This window comes from Mus caroli, chromosome 4, assembly GCF_900094665.2.
Source record: "Mus caroli chromosome 4, CAROLI_EIJ_v1.1, whole genome shotgun sequence".
Lineage (NCBI taxonomy): Eukaryota > Metazoa > Chordata > Mammalia > Rodentia > Muridae > Mus > Mus caroli.
This window is the reverse complement of record NC_034573.1, coordinates 90,149,558-90,170,001: the sequence shown is the minus strand read 5'-3', so window position 1 is coordinate 90,170,001 and position 20,444 is coordinate 90,149,558. Positions and strand designations below refer to the sequence as shown.

General features: G+C 41.7%; 1 protein-coding gene across 4 annotated transcripts in view; it reads right to left on the bottom strand.

Annotated features, from left to right (window-relative positions):
- Nfia (nuclear factor I A) overlaps positions 1–20,444 on the bottom strand; it is a 321,691-nt gene that overhangs the window by 58,982 nt on the left and 242,265 nt on the right. For all 4 annotated transcript variants that reach the window (XM_029476037.1, XM_029476036.1, XM_029476038.1 and 1 more), the window contains one exon: positions 14,629–14,756. In XM_029476037.1, coding sequence (XP_029331897.1) covers positions 14,629–14,756 — 128 coding nt within the window. The remainder of the gene's footprint in view (positions 1–14,628; positions 14,757–20,444) is intronic.

The window sequence follows — 20,444 nt, the reverse complement described above, 5'->3', positions numbered from 1 at the left end:
TAAAGGGATCTGCAACCCTATTGTTGGAACAACATGATGTACTAACTAGAACCCCGGAGCTCTTGTCTCTAGCTGCATATGTATCGAAAGATGGCCTAGCCAGCCATCACTGGAAAGAGAGGCCCATTGGACTTGCAAACTTTATATGTCCCAATATAGGGGAATGCCAGGGCCAAAAGAATGGGAATGAGTGGGTACGGAAGTGGGGGGCACTATGGGGGACTTTTGGGATAGCATTGGAAATGTAATTGAGGAAAATATGTAATAAAAATATTAAAAATTAAAAAAAATAGTAAATTTTGTTATATATATTTAAATATACATGTATGGATAGGAAGCAGGACAGTTAACGCTACTAAAAAAAAAAACAAATAAGATTAGATGATATTTAATTCATTAATTCTCAAGTTCTCCTAGAGAAATTAAGATTTACTTTAAGTAATGAAAAAAGAAAATAGGAGAATCATGATTTTAACTATTCTATCCCCAGATTATGGGCTTTACCCTAGACTTTGATCAAGAACTCCACAGTAGAAGCTGGGAAGGAATTGCTACAGGCACTAGAAAGTTTTCATTATTTAAGAAGCCTCCAAGGGCCACTTTCAGGAATTATAGGAGCATTGGGGTTGAGGGAGGGCAAACCGTAAACCTAAATTTTCCATTTAATTAATTAATTAATTTTGTGTGTATGGATGTTTTGCCTGAGTACATGTATGTGTACCACATGTGTGCCTTGTGTGGTGGAAGTCAGGAGAGGCCTTTGGAGTCCCTGGAGCTGGATTTATATATGGTTGTGAACCACTGTGTGAGTGCTGGGAATTGAACCCAGGTCCTCTTCAAGGGCAACAAGTGCTCTCAACCAATGAGCCATTCCTACAGTCCCTGGACAGACATTTTAAAAGGACACCAAGGCAATGGAGTGCCCCTGCTTACGTCATGGAAGAGCTGTCATTTTTCTCTAACAGTTGCCCAGGTACAGTCTATAGGAAACTGTCTCATATGCCCATGGCTGGAGTTTGGGGCATGAAATTCAAATTCCTTTCTTCAAAGTGCCATAACTGACACAGGAAGTTGAGTTTCAGCGACTCTCATTTATAACAACAGAGTGTTTGAGAGAAAATAAATGCACAAGCTACTTTGCTCTTTAAGCTCAGGATGAAGCGGGTTAGACGAGCTCCCCAAACGCTGTGAGGCTGGTCTGTATGAGTGGCTCTCAACCGTCTTAATGCTGTGACCTATTACTGTAGTTCCTCATACTTTAGTGACTCCCTCAATCATAACATTGTTTTCATAGCTACTTCATAAGTATAATTTTGCTACTGCTTTGAGTTGCAATGTAAATATCTGTGTTTCCTGATGGTCTTCTGAGAGCCCTGTAAAAGGATTGTCAGCCTCCAAGAGGGTCATGGGTAATTGATTATCCTACAATTGATGATCCTACATGGGTAATTGATGATCCTACAAAGGATCATGGGTAATTGAACTTGCAAAAAGCACAACAATAGCCTAGGTCTGCCACATATAAGGGCAGGAAGGAGGCATGGAGAACTTTCTGTAGGTGGGTGCAAGTCAGGCATGCTTGGGAATAGTCCAGTAGGTTCAAGATTGGCTCAGAGAGAGGATGCTTTGGGGGTAAAGACTGAGAAGGCAAGGGGCCACAGCTAAGTAAGTACAGAAGCCAGGATTTGAACATGCACAGCCAAAGCTCTTCCTCCTTTCAGTACATCACTCTTCTAAGAGTCGTGAGCCACCACCACCTGGCCGTGTGTCCTGCTTGTATATATGTCCAGGAGATCGTATATTCTCTACCTATCCCATTGGCCCCAGTCTTTCTTCCTACCACATGTTATGGGATGGACCAGCATTGGCTCAACACAGCAATCACTCACATTCACAGGACTGTGAGTAAAGAAAAAAAAAGTATGAGAAAAACAAACGATTATTTTTCCCACAAAAAAAATCAGTGTAACATGGTAAAACATTTTATTCATTCTGCTTAGATATACAGGTGTGAAATTCAATAATCACACCTGTGTTTGGTTTGCATTTGCCTTGTCCAGTGTGGTAGATGCCAACCACATGAAGCTACTCCAGAGCGCATGCATTCATTTGCAGACTCCATCACTCAGCATCGCCACAGTTTAGGTGTCCAGAGTCGTGTGTGACTGATGGTCACAGCACCTCCCAGGGCAGAGAGATGCATGTGCTGGCATTGAGGTGACCATTCAATGGGGCAGCTCTTGTGTGTGCAGTGGCAACTAACTTCCTGCCTGCTCATCCTCTCGGACAGCAGTGGCAACTTTGCTTCTCTGGATGCTATTGTGGTATACGTGAAGGTCATGTGCGCTTTCTAAAAGCAACGCCTGTGCACAAATCTGAAAGGGTGGCAAGCCCAAAGGCTTTTTCTTCTCACCTCCATGAAGCCACAGGCAACACAATGCTCATGCTTCATCAAAATCCTTCCTGATGCTTTATCTGAGCAAATAGCCCTAGCCCCAGCGATGTGAACTTTAGTGTTTATTAAAACATGCCCCTACCTGCCACTTAAACCATGATCAAATACTTGCGATTTGAGAGTTCCACTGGTAAATGTAATCTGAAGAACGCAGGGAGTAATGGCAGCAGGAGGGCTCTATTTACCTTAACATCTCTTGGACACATGGAAAGCACCTATCACTTTATTTGAAGTGAAAAATTTGAAGCTGATTCAAACATTTCATAAGGGAAAGGGAATATAATTTTAGGCCTCTCCAAATTGCTTGAACTGTGAAATCAAGTAATAAACACAAGAAAAGGTTCTGTCAGCGAGAATCTCAGCTTGGTACAGTCAGCGTTTTCTTGCTAAACCTTATTATGGCGAAGCATTTGATGCTTCGTCTCTGTTCTTGCTCATCCCCACAAATAAAGTATGTTGACCTCCACCTGTTACTTAGTGAAATCTGCCTGCCATCCTTCAATAACCCTCATCTGTACCCTGAAAGGCCTTTGAGTCACTGAGAGAGTCGGAAGATACACTTGTGCAGTAAATTGTGCTGATAACCCTTTATAACTATTCAGCAATTCACAGTTCAAGACGGAGCTCTATGGTAAAAGAAAATGGATTTTTTTTTTAAAGTCGGTGTTTATGAATGTTGGAGAAAGTCAATGCATTTCGTCATTTGGACACAGAAGGGTTTTTCACAGAAAGTTTCTGTCTTAGACCATTATTGAATGCATACAACTTCTAGCCCACCCCTTTAAGGAAAATCTGACTATACATTGTGCCATCATTTTGGATGAGCCCAAAGACCATTTCAAAGCTTAAAAATATTTTGAGTTCAAGAATACTTACGACACTGATATTTTGCAAACAAAACAAAGCACTGTATATCAAATACACCTTCATGCATGCAAAAATGCCACAGAATTATTGGCAGTATTCACACATTCAACAATCAAGAGGAATTCTGATACCCATCAGACAAATACATGAGTCACTGCAGCACACATCTCCCTGGCTTGCTTTTCCTTTCTAACAACAGTGACATATCAAACAGAGCGAGTTGCATTTCTAATGATTAATGCTGCATTCAACAGAGGAAGGGTGTCTGTCTAATTACATTACACACTTATCTGTGAGGGATCAGCAGCATGTTTCTGCTCTCTGTCATTCTTTGTGACAACATAATGATAGATCCGTTTACTTACGAGTGCAGTTATTAAAAACCGTGCTGTTTTCTTAACTGTCTTCATGTCTTGGAAATATTTTATTAAAAATTACTTATCTGACACTAAGGGTAAATGCTTGGCAGAGCTTTGCATATCAATTAAGAAAATGAGTCAGTTCCATTCAATCAATGTCTCTGTTGAGTGTCGCATTCAAGTTCAGTGAAACTTGCTTCTCCATGAAGCTTTGATTCGGGAGTGAGTGACTCACCCTCTCCCCCAACTTGTCTTATTTATCCAAATTTTAAAGTTTGGTTTCTGCTTAAACTAAAAACTGCTCATGGCCGACATTTTCTCTGGAGTCATGATTTAGCACTTGTTTTTCACATTCACACCTTTTTTGGAAACTCAACACAAGGCTCCAATTTTAAGCAGACAACTCCCCACAGGCTAATCAGAATGGGTTGCTAGCTGTGCACCAGCGTTCACAGCTTTTTCTACTCATGGGATGAACTTTATCCAGCACTTGTGAGGGAAAGGTCTTTATACAGGCTAAAAAAACAAAGCAAATGACACTGGGCACTACAAGTGGCTATACCCCAATGAAGTGACTACTACATGTGTCAAAGAAGACAAGCCAGCCTCCTCCATCATTTCTTCCACTCAGAGGCACATGACAATGGCTTTTCACTTGCTCTTGATGGTGAAAAACAGCTAAATATGAGTGTTGGGTTTAAGTAGTTCCTGCTCTGTTCAAATTTATCTCCAACTCTGTTGTTAGTCAACTCAAGACAACCATCATGTAACTCAAAACTGTAGTGACCTGTAACAAACAATTTCTCTGCAAACTCCTAATGTGTGGCCAGGACAAAAACTTATGTAAACTAAATTTAATAGAGCTGTGTTATGAAAGGTTTTCCCTTATTAACTAAATGCATCCTAAGCCTTCAGTGCTGATAGATAAACTCACAAATGCAAGCACACCAAAGGAGAAAAATTACTACTTAAGTCTCTTGAGGATAAAATTTCTGAAGAAAACAAACACACACACACACACACACACGGATAGAAAGTACTTTTCAAATTAGAAGCAGGTGTCGCCACCACAAAATAACAGATATCAAATCATAACTGGACTTGAAACACGTTCAACTTTCTTTACTTCTTTTGATCCTACACATATTGTGGCACCAAGTTGAGCATAAGAACACACAGTGTGGCTTATGTAAGAGCCTCAGGTGTGCTGAAGGCAAGCAAGGCATGTTCACTAACACTCTTTCATGCTGTTCATTACGTGACTGAAGAGCAGACAATGTACTCTGACAGGCATCAAATACAAGTTAACTCTGGTATTGGGAAGTCACAGCAAGGAACTGCTTTTAATGTGCAACATCATCTCCATTCCAGGTTAATCTTTCATCTCTAAGAGATGCTGTAAAATGAAGGGATTCTCATATGCTTGATTTTCCGCCTCTCATTTGAGAGACATACTTTGTGATCAGGGCTAGAGGGAACCCTCTCCATTGGAGTACTTGGACTGCTGTTCAGGAATCTATCAGGACTGGTCTCTGATTTACTATGTGCATGGGAGCACTTCCCGGAATCTCCTAGGACGCACTTCACCCATCATCTCCAAATGGTTGCCATGTCTTTGATTAATTGATGAGTTTATGATGTAACTGAAGCCAGTGGACAGATGAGTTGGATGAATTATTGTAATCGTCTACAGGAAAACAGGGGTCGAGCACACAGGCCCATCAGAAGCTGACACCCCAAACAGAGACAGGACTGGATGGGTCCACAGACTGACTTCCTCCTCTCTTCCCATTCCTCACGGAAAAGATTCTTGCTCTGGAGTATTAAAGAACCACCTTGTTAAAAAGCACCAGTAGCTCTTATTATTTCTACACAAACTACAGCATTAAACTCAATCATTTAATATTTAAGTAAATTCGTTAGTGTGGTAGAGAAACAAGAGGTAAATGAGAAAGAAATCAGCCTGTAAATGCTACCAAAAGTGATCTGGGATCTGATCTCTTTAAACAAGTTAAATGGGTATATGTGAAATAAACACATATATATGTATGCATGTATGTTCACATGTATGCTCACATGCATGCATGTATGATGTATGTAAGTATGTGTATATATAGTTGAGAATAATATGTGCTGCCGTTAGCTACCACTGTTACTTATGAAACACTTATATGTTTAAAATTCCAGCAGCATTCTAGCGACAAAAGTATTAGCCAATATATCTTCTTTATTAATCAAATTATGGCCTGGTTCATATCTGCATTATGTTCATACAGTCGAGAAGATAAGATCACTACTTAAAGAGATGTTTTTTTCTTTTTATATGAAAGATTTAAACTACCTTGTCTAGTTTTTATATGAAAGATTTAAACTACCTTGTACTAGTTCAAGAAAATTTTAACAATATCTAACAGATCATGCAAAATATCATATCTGAAATAATTCTGATCTATTATGTACCTCTATCTGCCTATCCTTTGTACATCCATAAGTCAAAACTCTGTGGTTTATTAAGACAGGGAGCTTTTGGTCTGTATGAGGGATGATGTCTTTTGCTAGCTTAGGATGGTCGCAGCTCACATTCTTCCTGTGGGATTCCTAGAGTGCATGATGTCTACATGGTTTTTAGGAGTCGGGCAGGAGATACTTGCCTGTTGGGAAGAGAAGGACACAGGGACCAGGCTCCACTGCTGCCCCGGTAGTCATGGGAGGGCTTCTTAACAAGTGCAGCAGAAGGTTGTGGCCCAGGCCAATCAGTAAACCCCCAAACTGTGATGCTGTTTATCCTCCATACCCCATTAGTCTCCTGACTGACTTAACTATTCATGCCTTTTGAACCTAGTGAGTTTAGTCTCTTAGGGCCAGCATCTACTTTCTTAATTTTCTATTTCGTCTTCGACTTTGCACAGAGCTTTGCACATCATACTTTCAGAGGTGTACAATGTGTTTGCCATCAAATTACATAGTATCACACTTCTCGTAACACTTCAAAGTTTTTCAAGTATTCACCAAAAGACATATGCACTATTTCACTGAAGGTCTACAGCTTATTAAGTATACTTGATGTATACAGAAGGCATCTGATAGATTGTGACAGACACAGTGTTTTGCACATGGTGGAAAGTCAATCAATGGTAGCTTTTGTTTTCTTCCTATCATTGTTTGATGTTCTCCCAGGAAATGAAAATCTGGAGCAGCTTACAGAGTTTGCAGGTTTGATTATGGCAGGAGATGAGACTTTTTAAAGGTTTTTAACTCTTAATGTCTACTTCCCTGTTTTTAAAAAGTATTCGGTCTTTCTCTTATCATTCTCCTCTCTGATAGCCTGCAAAGGCTGCTGTGGTCAGAGTGGAGTTTCCTTTAATGCTCCCCCTTTCCCTAGGCTAAGTCCGGGCCACATTGAGCCACTACTACCTGGGCATGGTGACAGGAAAAGGGAGAGAAGAGTTCACAGTGAGCCTCACCAATCAGTGCTGGCTCTGTCTTTATTCTATCCTAGAATATTTATATAACCCCATTTTTAAGCATGAAATTAAAGGATTTGGTGATTTGGGTAATTTATTATTTACACAAGACCAACTGAAACACAGCATTAATTTTCTTGGGAGTTTCTGTATTTACAAAATTGTGCACCTGGGTTCTCCAAAGGCAAAGAGGCTCCTCTCCTTCCTTCATCAGAGGCAGGCACTCAGCACTCTGATGTCAAAGTGTTTGATCAGATTCAAAGGACATGATAGGACACACGTGGTCGCCAGCTTCATATCTATTTATTCAACAAATATTGATTGAATGTCTGTCATATTACCAGGTACTGTAACAAGCTTGGGAGAAAAAAAAAACCCAACCAAATAACCAGTAATTTTGTTGACCACTCTTTGTCATATATTTATGTGACCCACAATACAGCATGTATGTGTATGTGCAAAGACATCTTTCTTCTGTATAACCTTTTAGGGTTTAATAGAAAGGGTTGGCTTAGAGCATTTTCTGACATTAGGAAATGAGCCCTGATGGGAAGGTAGGGATATTCTTGAAGGGTGATGAGAGTACTCATTTTGTAATGGAGCTTTTCTGTTGTAACGCTTTATTTAGGTGAAAATTCTCTGGTAAGGGTCATTAAGAACAGACCCTTGTTACTCTACTGGTGCTCGCTGGCACATCATTCTCTAATGAGCAGGTGCCAATACTAAGGAGATAATGGTGGGAGAACGCTGTCACAAATGATGCTTTCCCACTGTTCCTAAATGTAGAAGAAAAGCCAAGGCATTGATCCCACGGCAGTGTTCTGTAACGGTGACTATTTCCATTACTGCAGGGGATTGTGGGAGATTTAATCATTTCCTCTAATTTATGCTAGTGCTGCAGAGTGCCTGTGATCAATGGACTATTGTCACCAGTCTGAAGCCTTTCTACCAGCCCCTATAATGGGCCTCTTATATGCCTCAGCTACAAGTATGCATTGGTAAACTTCTACTACTCTGGAAACCAAAGAGTGGCTACTGGCAGTCAAATCAGGATTGGCAGGTGTGGGAAACTGAACAATCACAACACGGGATTTTTGACAGGGTTTCATTAGGTAGCCCAGGCTGGCCTAGCACTTTTAAGCATCCTGCCTCAGTGTCCCAGATGTTGAAATTACTGATGTGCACCACCATGCCTAGCTTCTAATACATGGTTTACAGAGCTGCAATGAGCCAATGCTACTTTCAGAATTCAACTGTGCTTATAGCTATCAAGGCCTCATTCTGCAAATCTGGGGTCACCTGTTAACTGTCAAAATAGTCCTCCATAGATGATTTAAAAACACATAAAGTGTATTTACCTACTTAATAACTTTTTATAAGAGGACATACTTGAGACCTTTAAAAATAAAATCAAATTAATCTGGAAATAAGTTTATCCCTGAAAGAAGTTCATCTCTGATAGCATTTTAAAAATAATTGCAATTAAATGTATTACTTACTCAATTTTGACTCCAAGTCTTGCACTTAACTGTTTGGAGTTTACATCACTTTGACTGGCACAATTGCTTATTAATAGTTTTATAATGTATATAACATATACAGATAATGTACATATAACACACACACACAATTTAGTGCATTAGAATTTTGAATGGCTTGCTATTGGAGAACATTCCAACCGTTCACGTTAGATGGTTTGTGTGCTTTTTGATAGAGTTTCATCTAGCACATGCTGGTCTTGGAGTCACTGTGTAGCCAAGTAGAAGGATGATCCTGACCGTTCTGCTTCTACCTCGCCAGCGGAGGACTCACATACGCCACGGCACATAGTGACACATGGTTTTAAGTGGCTTTTTAATCCTACATGCAAACATAGTACTAGGTTCCATGGGTAAGAGTTAAAGTTTCTTATTAGGTTTCCTTCAGATCTGCTGGCATTGAGTGACACACTCAGTGCAGGGCAGCCTCAAATCTTGAGGCTGTGCAAGCAGACAGCCTGCAGAGTCCTCTAGTTTTGGGACCCAGAGAACCTAAGGGAGGTTCACAAGACAGCCATAGAACTGCCCATACTGAGAAGACATATGGATGAAGGCATTCTCAATTTATTTGTTCTAAGGGTTGGAAGGCTAGACTTTTTCAAGTTAGGGAACGTTTCTCAGCTGGATTCTAACCTGAATCCAGCTTACTGGCTGCTTTTTAAAGAAACTGACCCTAGTTCTCCACCGAGATTTACAGCTCTCTTAACTACCATCAGCTGGGTGAGGTCTGTCCCCTCAATGATCCTGGTGCCAACAGTGCACATGATTAGAGAAGATTAATTTTACAAAGGACTTTGGCTTCTATCAGCTCAGCTGATAGTCTTGACTTGAGAGACAGAGACAGGACTGGGCTATCTTAGGTAGAGTAGTTAACCTCTCAAGTTTAGCCTTAGAGACAGGTCCTCAGTGCAGTTGTTTCTGGATCTACCTCAGAGTACTGCACACAGGTGACTCTTGGTAAAAGCCATGGCTTGATTTGACTTTATAGTATAAGATGAGCAGAGGCATTTATATGGGGGAAAGGAGGGAGTGAGGGAATAGGGGAGGAGGAGAAAGAAGGGGGTGATTTTCTTTACTGGACTGAGGGTCAAGGTTTGCCCAGTATGTGATCTCTGATCCATGTGAAATGGCTGTGTTTCCATCCGTTTTGTGAAAGTTTTTAAGAGATTGCTGCTAAACATAGGGAGAAGGATTTGAGAGTATAACATTTGAAGTCCAGTGACTGCCACAGCTGTGCTATAGATGACGTCAGCCTCAACAGCTGAGGTCTGGGTGGTCTCAGATGCACTGCTGAGACACGGCCTGGGGTACAAGGTTTGGGTCTTCGGGTGATAGTGGCTTGGTGCTTACATATGATTGTAAAGAGAAAAGTGGAGATGGAAGAGTGGAAATTTCCAACCCTAGTGAAGCAGAGAGATCATCTAAACTGTATAAAACACCCTATAAAAAGAGATCACTGTTGAGATCATGATACATTCATCACACATCATGAATTACCTTTTGTAATTTTCTTTTAAGCAATATAGACTTATATTTTATTGATGAACAACTATGCATATTTATGGAGGTAGGGTGTGGTGTTTTGATGTATGGAGTCAGGAAGTCACCTCAAGCTTTTACCATTTCTTTGTCATAGGGACATGCAAGCTTCTTATGTTTGGTTATTTTGAGATATCCATATCATTAAGTGTGTCATTATCATCTTATATCACGTATCATATCCGTTAAGGAGAAGGGTAGTTGCAATGCAGTTCAGGGTCCTACTCCTGATCAATGAGATGCTTGGCTGAGCAATGGCCATTATCCTTCCTACGATTTGCTATTAATTAGATTTAACTGGAAGCCTGAAGGTTTAAAATATAGGAAATACCACTTTTTAGAAGACTGTTGGCAGCAAATGCTGCTTCTGGGTATATAAGAAAGCTCCCATCTCTCTGCTTCATTCACTCATTCAGTCAATATTTATTGAACATCTATTATGTTCTACACATTGTTGAGGGTTTTAAGGATATAGCCATGTAAAAGATGGGCTAGGTCACAGTCTCATGGAGTACACATTCTAGGGGAGAAAGATAGATGGAGCCTGGACAAGGCAAGAGGGTCTACGAGGGAGGAGATATTGGATACAAGGGCAGCAGCTATTTAGGTCACTACGGGCCTCTCTACATAGCATTTAAACAAGTCTTAAAGGCTGAGGATTATTGGATTTTATGGATGACACAGCAAATATTTCACCATTAATGGTTAATACTCTGCTTATATATTCTCTTCTCTGTGTATTTAGAAGGCCATATCTTTTCCCCCCTGACCTAGGTTATATGATAAGAGGTCAAAATAAGGAAAATAGGGAATTTTCAGATATTTCTATTGAGTTATTTACTATCTTTATTATGATTTTTTAAACTTAAACGTGAGTCTAGAAAACAAGACCTTGAAATATTAGCATAAGTAGTCACTCTATAAAGGTCAAATAAAGAAGCAAACTCAGACTCTGGAGTCAACTTTAGTTTGAAAGACAGATCCTGGACACATATACACGATCAGTGCGCTGTTCTCAAAACAAACAAACAAACAAACAAACAACCTGGCATCAATTGAAAAACAACCTTGATGCACTGTAGGTTCTCAGGTGCAACCAGAACTTTGCCTCGGCCAATGAAGTGCTGCCTACAGCTTTCCTTCCTGGTCATTTGCATCCTTGGCTCACTGGTAACTTTTCACCTGTGTAGCTTAACAGCCATTGATAGTATGTGATTTTTGATGGATAGCTTCCCAGGGCTCATATCCCAGTGCATGACTAGATATAGATCTAACCCAACCAAGTTTTGAGAGAGCTGGGAAATGGAACCAAGTGGAGGAACAGACATAGCACCAGGAGGACAGGAGCCAGCCCAAGACTGCCTAGGGTTTGAAAGGAGCATTGTTTCCTGTGCACCAAAAGTGCAGAGACAAACTAATGAGGAACGGGACACTATGAAATATGTTTGAAAACTATGCATGTCGTTTATTAGATGTCTGGACCATTTGTTTCACTTTCCAACATCTTCCTGTCGTTCAAGGATGTCTCGCCTGGCTCCCTTTCTGTCATTTACAGGCCACTGTAGTTAGGCAGTCCCAGAAACCCAGTGAGGGCAGACCCCTAGATGCCAGGCTCTCTGAGGGGGGCATGAGTGCATCCTTGCTTTCTGTGTCACATCAGAAGCATAAACCCAGTGCCCTTCTTACTTGTTTGAGAGAATTATCCCAAGAGCAGGCTGTCCACGCATTTGGGATATACATAATTCCCAACATATTTCTGAAGGCAATTTACATGAGTGAACTACTAAAAGCCTCCCATTTAATTAACTGTACCCCTGGGGACAAGCTATGGAGGCCCGGATAAGTGTGGGAACAACATAAAGGTGTTCTCTGTGCCAAAAAGGGGATTGGGCTTGATGGAAAATCCCCAAAAAGGACCATCTGGCAGCATAAATTATCCATTTAAAGTGGCTGGTGTGAGCTAATGACACCAAAGTCGCCATGAACGTGTGCAACATCCCTCAGTTGTGTTTTAATGTCCCCTCAGGCCCTGTTTCAATTATGACTTTCTATGCTGACTACGACCAAATATAAATTTGTCCACTGTGCTCTCCAGCCCCCACAAGTATATGCCATGAGATCACATGTTTCTTTAATGGAACAAGAAAAGACAATGGGCAATGCTTTCAGCAACACAGTTTCTTTCAGAAGAAGGAAAGAAAAAAATCCCTCCATGTAAAGAGGATTTAACCATTAAACTTAGTTATCTGATGACTGCACAGGGTGCAGAGACACAGATGTTAGAATTTATCATTATTCTTGTCATAATGTGTAGGCATGAACAGAAACTGCTTCAAATGAAAGAATTCCTAGGCCAAAGCATTCTGTTCAGGCAGCCCCTATCGCCCCCAAATATGCCAGAGAAGAGGCAGAGCAGGCTGGGAGGGCTGGGCTCACTGTGAGGGGCTTTGTGTCCATCAATATCCATCAACATCATAAGCCAGCTTTAGAATACATGGAGCATGTGAGTATCGCACTCCAGCAAAAATGTACCACACCTATATACTTGATTCTGATTCACTGAAGCAGGGAAATTGGTTAGGACTAATTAGCCCTTTAAAGGGGACCCAAAATATTGTCCATCCTTTAATTATTTGATTTTAATACAAATGTACCTTTCATCAGCAATACACGGAGAGCATGGTTTACTGGCAATGGAAGTCAGCACTTGAGTTTTTGCCTGGTCTGGCTATATATCTCTGGCACTTTAGGTGAGCTGATATACTGTGGAACAAATGTGACATGTAGCCTTCTGAGAGTGACCACACCTGGAGTGCTGCATGGGTGATGTGATAAAATGAAGACATCAGAGGTTCTCATACCCCTGTGCTCCACCCAACACTGAGATGGTTGCAGCACTGCCCTCCTGATCCCACATCTGCTCTAAATCCCTTGAAAGCAGAAGCCACTGCCTCCTCATCTACCTGTGAGTTCTCACAGAAAATTCCACTGAAGAGCACTGAGTGGGTGAACGGATGAGCTGCAGGAGGGCCCTGGGCAGAAGGGAACCACACAGGGACGTTCACATTTTCATAAAGGAACAAGAGAAAGGACCCAGCTAATAGGGTGTGGGACTTCATTGTTACTTGTTTTTTAATTAGGATAGGATGCGACAAGCGTAAGGAGGAGGCGTGTGCTTCTGTGAATGTCAGACATTATATCAATTATGGTAACTTCCATAATCAGGATCCAGATGGGTCCATCACCCTAAAATCTCCCTTCTGCTGCTCCTTTATAGCCATATAAAGCCATCTATAGCTGTAGAGTTTGTATACTGAGAAAGTGTTGAGGACGAGAGGGAGGTGTTAGAGTTGAAGATGAGGGGTTAGTTCCAAGATTTTCTTGATGCCCGTCTGTTCTTACAGGCAGTTACTCTGAGACTGTAGTGGGGGAGGGATGGTCAGAGAATTCGTTCTTTTTTTGCCCCCATATAATTCTGTGCTGGATATAATTCTTAAATGGACACTACCGACCATGTTACTTGATACTCAAGAGCATTGAAACAGCTATTACTACTGTCAGATTGCGTTTTACAGGAAAGTCATGGAGTCTGGACTATAACCGCATAGCCCTGTCATTGACTCGAAGACTGGGCTTCAGATGATTCTCAAACCCCTCTGACTTCTTACTCATCTGAGTTGTATTGACAAAGTCATTGGAGCCTGTTCCCCCCAGCCACATGGAGGTCAGACATTAAAGTTTGACTTGTATTGATGAAGGCATTGGAGTCCATTCTCCTAAGCCATGGAAGTCAGACAATTAAGGTCTCTAGAAAGTGCTACTATCAGAATCACTCTCCAGATTCTACAGCCGCCACATGACAGCCCCAAGGTTTGACCAATGGGCTGTATTCAGGTTGGTGCAGACAGACAAAATTGGTAGTCTTTATGATGATAGCCAGCAACAACAACAAAAAAAAAGGAAAAAAACCCCAAGTGTTATCATGTTATAAATGTCCACTTATAATATGCAGCACAGGGGACTTGTTCTGCTTTTTCACTGCTATCCACAAAGTGGGGAAAGCTGATGATTTTTCCTATGGATAATAGAGTATAGTAAGAAAAACAAAAACAAACCCAAACCAAAAAGGTGTGTGTGTGTGTGTGTGTATAAACAAAAGAAAACTCAAGAAGCTGAGGCAGGAGGAACACTTGAACCTTGAACTTGAGGCCACAGTGGGTGGCATAGTGAGACCTCAGCTCAACAAATGAACAAAGTAGAATGAAATGCACGTGGGCTCAAAGTCCTGGTGACAGCCCATGAGTGAGCCAACACATTCTGTCATGCACTTCCGCTTTCTACCACTCTGCCGTGACAACACAATCACACGCACACACCATTTCTTTCCCTTTTATGACTCTGCTCACCTGGCTCTACTTCATGCCATCCACTGGACTGGCTGCCACTCCCTGGGGAGCGCCCTTGGCCTGTGTAAAATGGTTCTTCACCAGGACTGTCCATTTCATCCTCCACAGACTTGAGGCGCTTTGTAGAGCTGAAAGAAAAAAGGAAAAGAAAGGGATGCATATTTGAAAGCACACTAAGCCACCGTTCTCCTGGAGGCTTCACTGGGGAAATGTGCAGTTCTAGGACCCTGTGCAGGCTCTTGTGCAGTTGGCCAAGTCTCTGGAAGTGGTACCCAGCCTTGGCCTATGCATTCAAGTTCTGGTTTCATCTTTTCTGATCAAGTTGCTGGCACCACATTCATTTGGATCCTTTTTTGCTTTATGGAACTGGTGGTCAGTTCCTGCTTTGGCTTCCAGTTCAGAAGTCCAGGTATCGTATCTCCACAGGTGTGGCTCAAGGCTGGCCATTAGTGGCATGCCTAGAAGCCTATTCAAATCTACGCAGACATCCCCAAAAGGTTAAAGACAAGTAAATAAAAAGCAGGGATCAAGAACGTTTCCAGGAAAGCTTCGACTGCCTTTTGGGGAGGGGGGCATGTCCCATCTTCCACTTGGGTTTGTTCATTATAAAAAAGATACTTTACACCCATGTAGTCCAGATATTCCTCTAGACACTAGAGATAAAATACCAGAGTGGCTAAAAATAGCAAGAAGGAGGACATTCCCCTGAGACCAGCAAGGGCACAGACATACACTGGTCTGGGGACTTTTATGTCCTTCTACACAGAGATGAGCAACATGACATTTTATTTCATTTGTGTGAATGGAAACTGGTTTTCTGCAGAGCTATGACCTGGGAACTCCCACAATGTATCTCTTTGCTTCCAGATGAAGAACTGCATTTTTCCTCCCACAGTGAAGCTTGAGGGTTAGAAGGCAGTGAGATAGCACCTGCTGCTTATTCCTGCTCTGACAGACCAAACAGAAGTCCAGCAACATAGTCCTGCATGGGGAAGATCTGCCTTGGGCAGGGACTGCTGGGAAACCTGACCATGTGTTAGGATGCATAACTTTCATTCATCAGACACTGACTGTGTAGCTCCTCCATGCCAGGGGCAAGACTCAAGTGTGGAATAGTATGGTGAATCAGATGGGGCTCTCTGTGAACAGAGCTGGAGAGGCCCTAGAGAAGCAGAGGGGTCATGAAGAAGCCATGCATGGACTGCGGATGGAGGAACATTGGTATGTCTGGAGTTTGAGAAATACTTCTCAGAACAGAGGACTCCTGAACTGTGACTAGTCTCTAAGTGCTCTTGAGACAGCAATAGGAACAGGCAATGGCTAGGGGAGGCTGGTACTCCATCAATACACAACTCAGACATTATCATGCTTTTAAAAATATTAAAACCCTCTGTACTTTTGGGCAAACTGACATTGTCTCAAGCTTCATAAGATATTTTCCACCTAACCTTGGCAGTTTTTTCTTTTGCCCCATGACTCTCTCATGCCTCACAACCTAAAAGGGTAATGTAATGTCTGCTCCCTGGGGTTGCTACTGAATCTTGAATAACAGGGCAGCACACTCCCTTACTGTGAGCTCATGGTGTACAGGCTACCAGACACTGCATAGCATTCCAGGAGCAGGTGTCTCTCAGTGGTACAAGTCAGGTATGGTGTCCAGAGATGCTCTGGGTCTCTGAGATGCTGAGACCAATGGAGGGACCCCGCAGAAATAGAGTATGGAGGTCAGGGAAGATACTGTGCATCTGGATTTCATCCTACAAGCAAAGAGACCTCAGAAGCCTTCTACTTTGGTGTGCCGTGGGAGTTACATTGTGAAAATGTTAGTATGAGGGAAGAAAATGGACTTGGGAAGGTAGCAGGAAAGGAAGGAAGACAGACAATGTTACTGTCACAATCTGAAATTTAAGATAGTAGGATGCATGCAATTTAGGTAAGAAATTCAAATCCTTCAGGTGGGTGGTCCAATGTTCTTAGGTTTGAGGTTATATTCTCATTAAAACCAGATTTAAGGGAACAACCTTATGGGACCATGCTAATTTAGGACTCAAGGACAAGTCTTGGACTGCCTAGTGAATGGCCTTCTTTTTTTCTTGAAGCGTGATGAAAAAATAATCTCTTGAACTTTTCTGTTTTACGTAAACTGTAGAGAATGTGTGTCCTTTATTTGACATTTATATAATGCACACAGAAAAACTAATTCCAACACACAAAAATCAGAAAAACCTAATGTCTCTAAATGCATTTCTATTGTTCCTTTTAGCGGAAAGTAGAAGTGATCTAACCCATAGGTTCCCCTTCTTGCCTTGCGCACTGGCTAGTTTTGTGTCAACTTAACACAAGCTGGAGTTATCATAGAGAAAGAAGCTTTAGTTGGGGAAGTGTCTCCATGAGATCCAGCTGTAAGGCATTTTGTCAATTAGTGATCAAGTGGGAAAGGTCCATTGTGGGTGGTACCATCTCTGGGCTGGTAGTCTTGGGTTCTATAAGCAAGCAAGCTGAGCAAGTCAGGGGAAGCAAGCCAGTAAGTAACATCCTTCCATGGCCTCTGCATCAGCTCCTGCTTTCTGACCTGCTTGAGTTCCAGTCCTGACTTCCTTTGGTGATGAAAAGCAATGTGGAAGTGTAAGCTGAATAAATCCTTTCCTCCCCAATTTGCTTCTTGGTCATGATGTTTGTGCAGGAATAGAAACCCTGACTAAGACACCTTGCAAGCAGGAAGCTGGACCCCAATTTAGAGCAGATCTCTTGGTTGGGGATCCTGATCTAATAAGGAGCGCTCTATTTTCCATATGGAACCAGGTGTCTTCCTCCATACTTAGTAATACTTGTCTTTCAAAACTGTCAGCCACTTGTAACTTAGAGGACTATGAGTTGGGTGAAATCCCCTGGGATGCTCCAGCCACTCAGAGACCAGACTTGAAACTTCTGGCAAGACTGTAAAACCCTCAGGGATGTAATTATGGTTTTTTTTCCTCCCCAAGGGAATTGTGCTGCCTTGATTTTCCATGATTCTTATTTAACTACATTGAGACTTATGTATCTGAGATGACCAACAAGGAATAATTTGAATTTCTTCCCTAATTTGCATCCTACACAATTGACTACATGTTTTACAATGTATTTGAAATCTAAATATAGAATCGAGGAGCGTGCTGATAGGCAAGTTCCTAGCTGTGTTCAGGGTGCATGGATTCAAGCAGACAGTGCTCTGGGAGTTGAATATCAACTTCCCAGGATATTTCTGCCTCTTCTGTCATCCTAAGCACCCTTCCCTAGACTCATTGTCTTGCCTTACATGTGTAGCCAGACACCACCATTTACATGGCCCAGGATTCAACCCTCAACACTGATGCTGTTAGAGAAACAGACTGGCAGAACTCTGTGGTCTTGGGAACCAGAAATACGGGTGACATCACCAGAATGTTCTGTCTCATCCTAATTGACAACCCAAGAATTTTCCACCTTTTTATTAGGATCATGTTTTGATCTTTAGAGCCTATTCCAGTGTCAGCTTGTTTTAAGTGCTCAAAAGCTGCAGCATGCATGGGACAAGGGACCACCCAAGCATCTATACTCTATGAAAACCAATCCCAGAGGCCAATTTCACTGTGTGTTGCCCCTCTATTGTTAATATTTTTCTGAGTTCTAATGATTTGATTTTCTTGGGGTGCTCTAATAGAATTCAGGTATGAATTGCATCAGGTGGGACACTGTATGGTTACAGTTGACACCTGAGCCCACATATGAGGATGTTCAGGATGGACACAGGCTCAGCATCTGTATGATGGAATCGAGGATGGAGAGAGAACAGGATCCAGGAGGAAGGGAAGTAGAGGCATGGCGAGGAGGGGCTCCTGAGACAGTGTTCTGACTCTATGAACTGCACATGGATGACTCTCTTTACAAAGGCCTTTAGAATGAAACCCATATCTTTATTTTTACACATAGTTTTAAAGAATTTTGAGATCCTGGAACAATAGAAAGTATATAGAAACCACAGATATCTTGCTCATTTCGTTTACCTATTTCTTGGAACTGGTCCTTAACTGTCTCTTCCTCCTGACTGTCTAACACATTATTCTATTGCTTGCTTCCTATGATGTGAGACCTCCAGGCCTTGCTTTGTATTCACAAGGCAATGCCATTCCCTTTACCAAGTATTCACATAAGCCAATCTGAACATTTCCACTTGTCCGTGTGCAAAGCTCCTCTGATTTTTCTTTGTGCCTACAGTGCCATATAAAACAACTTGGTGCTTATTATCTGCTTCTGAGTTGGGAAAGTTAAGACCTTGTCCTTCAAGGGACATAGAGACAGACTGAGAGGTAAGATACTGCCAATATAGCAACAGTATTCAGACAGTAGGTACTACAGGTCAGATTGCGGTGGAAATTTCAGACACTGCTTTGCTAAGATCTCATACTCTGTGGTTCCTGTGTATGGCACTGTGTACTCTAAGACAGCTTAGCGCAAATAACTATGGTTTGTAAATTTCAGAAGACCTGAATATGAGTGGTACCCCTGTCTTTACTAGGCCTGTGGCCCTGGGCAAGTGGCTTAATTACTCTGTGCTCTAGTGGTTCCACTGAAGCAATAGCAGAAGAGTTTGTTGGTGACAACGAAGACTCAAGCTAAAAAGACAACTAAAAAGCTACAGACAGATTAATGTTGACAGAGCAGCAGCAGCAGCAGCCGCCGCCGCCACCGCCAGTTGGTAATGGTCTTGTGTGTGAATCTATGGTATTCTTTGAGCTATATTTTCTAACTTGTAACATAATTCTTTTAAATCTATATAGTCAATGACTCTTATTTAAAAATCAGTGTAGGGTGGGCAGTGAGATGCCTTGGAAGGTAACAGGTTTGCTGGGTAAGCTTGATAACCCATGTTCCTTCTGGGAAACCCATGTAAAAATGAAAGAAGAGAACAGGTTCCCAAAAGTTCTCCTTTGATCTCCATAGACATCTTTGCAAGTGAACGCCTGCATTATTCTCTCTTTCCTCTCCTCTTTTTTTCTTCCTCCTCCTCTTCTTCTCGCTCTCCCCACCCCCACACATACACACCTAAATAAAAACATCCCAGGAAGAGGACAACAAGATAAAATAAACATTGATATTTGTAATTAACTCCTTATCAGGACCAGTTATCCGCACAATAGGAGAATGGCATTAGCCTCTTAAATGACAATAATTAGCCTGTCATCCACAGGTCACAACATAAGAGCAAAAACCAGTCTGGAGTATATGGAAGGACAGGAGGTAAGAGGCGCTGCTAGAGAGATACATGGGATAGTAGTTCACATATGAAAAACAAGCCACCCATGAACTTTTAAATTAAGCACTGCCTGCAAGTATTTACAAAGCTTTTATTATTGACTGAGTATACTGTCTCTTCTGTCAGTAAACATTCAAAATCCTCCAAGTGTATTAACACCCCAGTGTATTCAAAATCCCCCTTTTCTGTTATAGATGCATTTGGGATTTGAGACCCTTGATTTTTTTTCCTGGAGGCGATACTCTAATGAACTGGGGGGTGGGGTGGGGGACATTTAAACAATGTTTGTACAGTGTTCAAAATGACTGCTCGGTTCATCCTCAAGCTGATGTTTAAGACACTGGTCATGATGGTGAGGTAGACGCCCACCAAGGAACATGTCTGCACTCTGAGCACTCTTTTCAATCATTCATGCTTGTACTCGATTTAACAGAACTCACACGTGATAAACATTTTCCTACAAAGTACACAGACATGACTGACAGTCCTCTTCTGCCACGTTCTTTGTTGTCACAGTCCACTGCTAAAGCCAATATGTAAA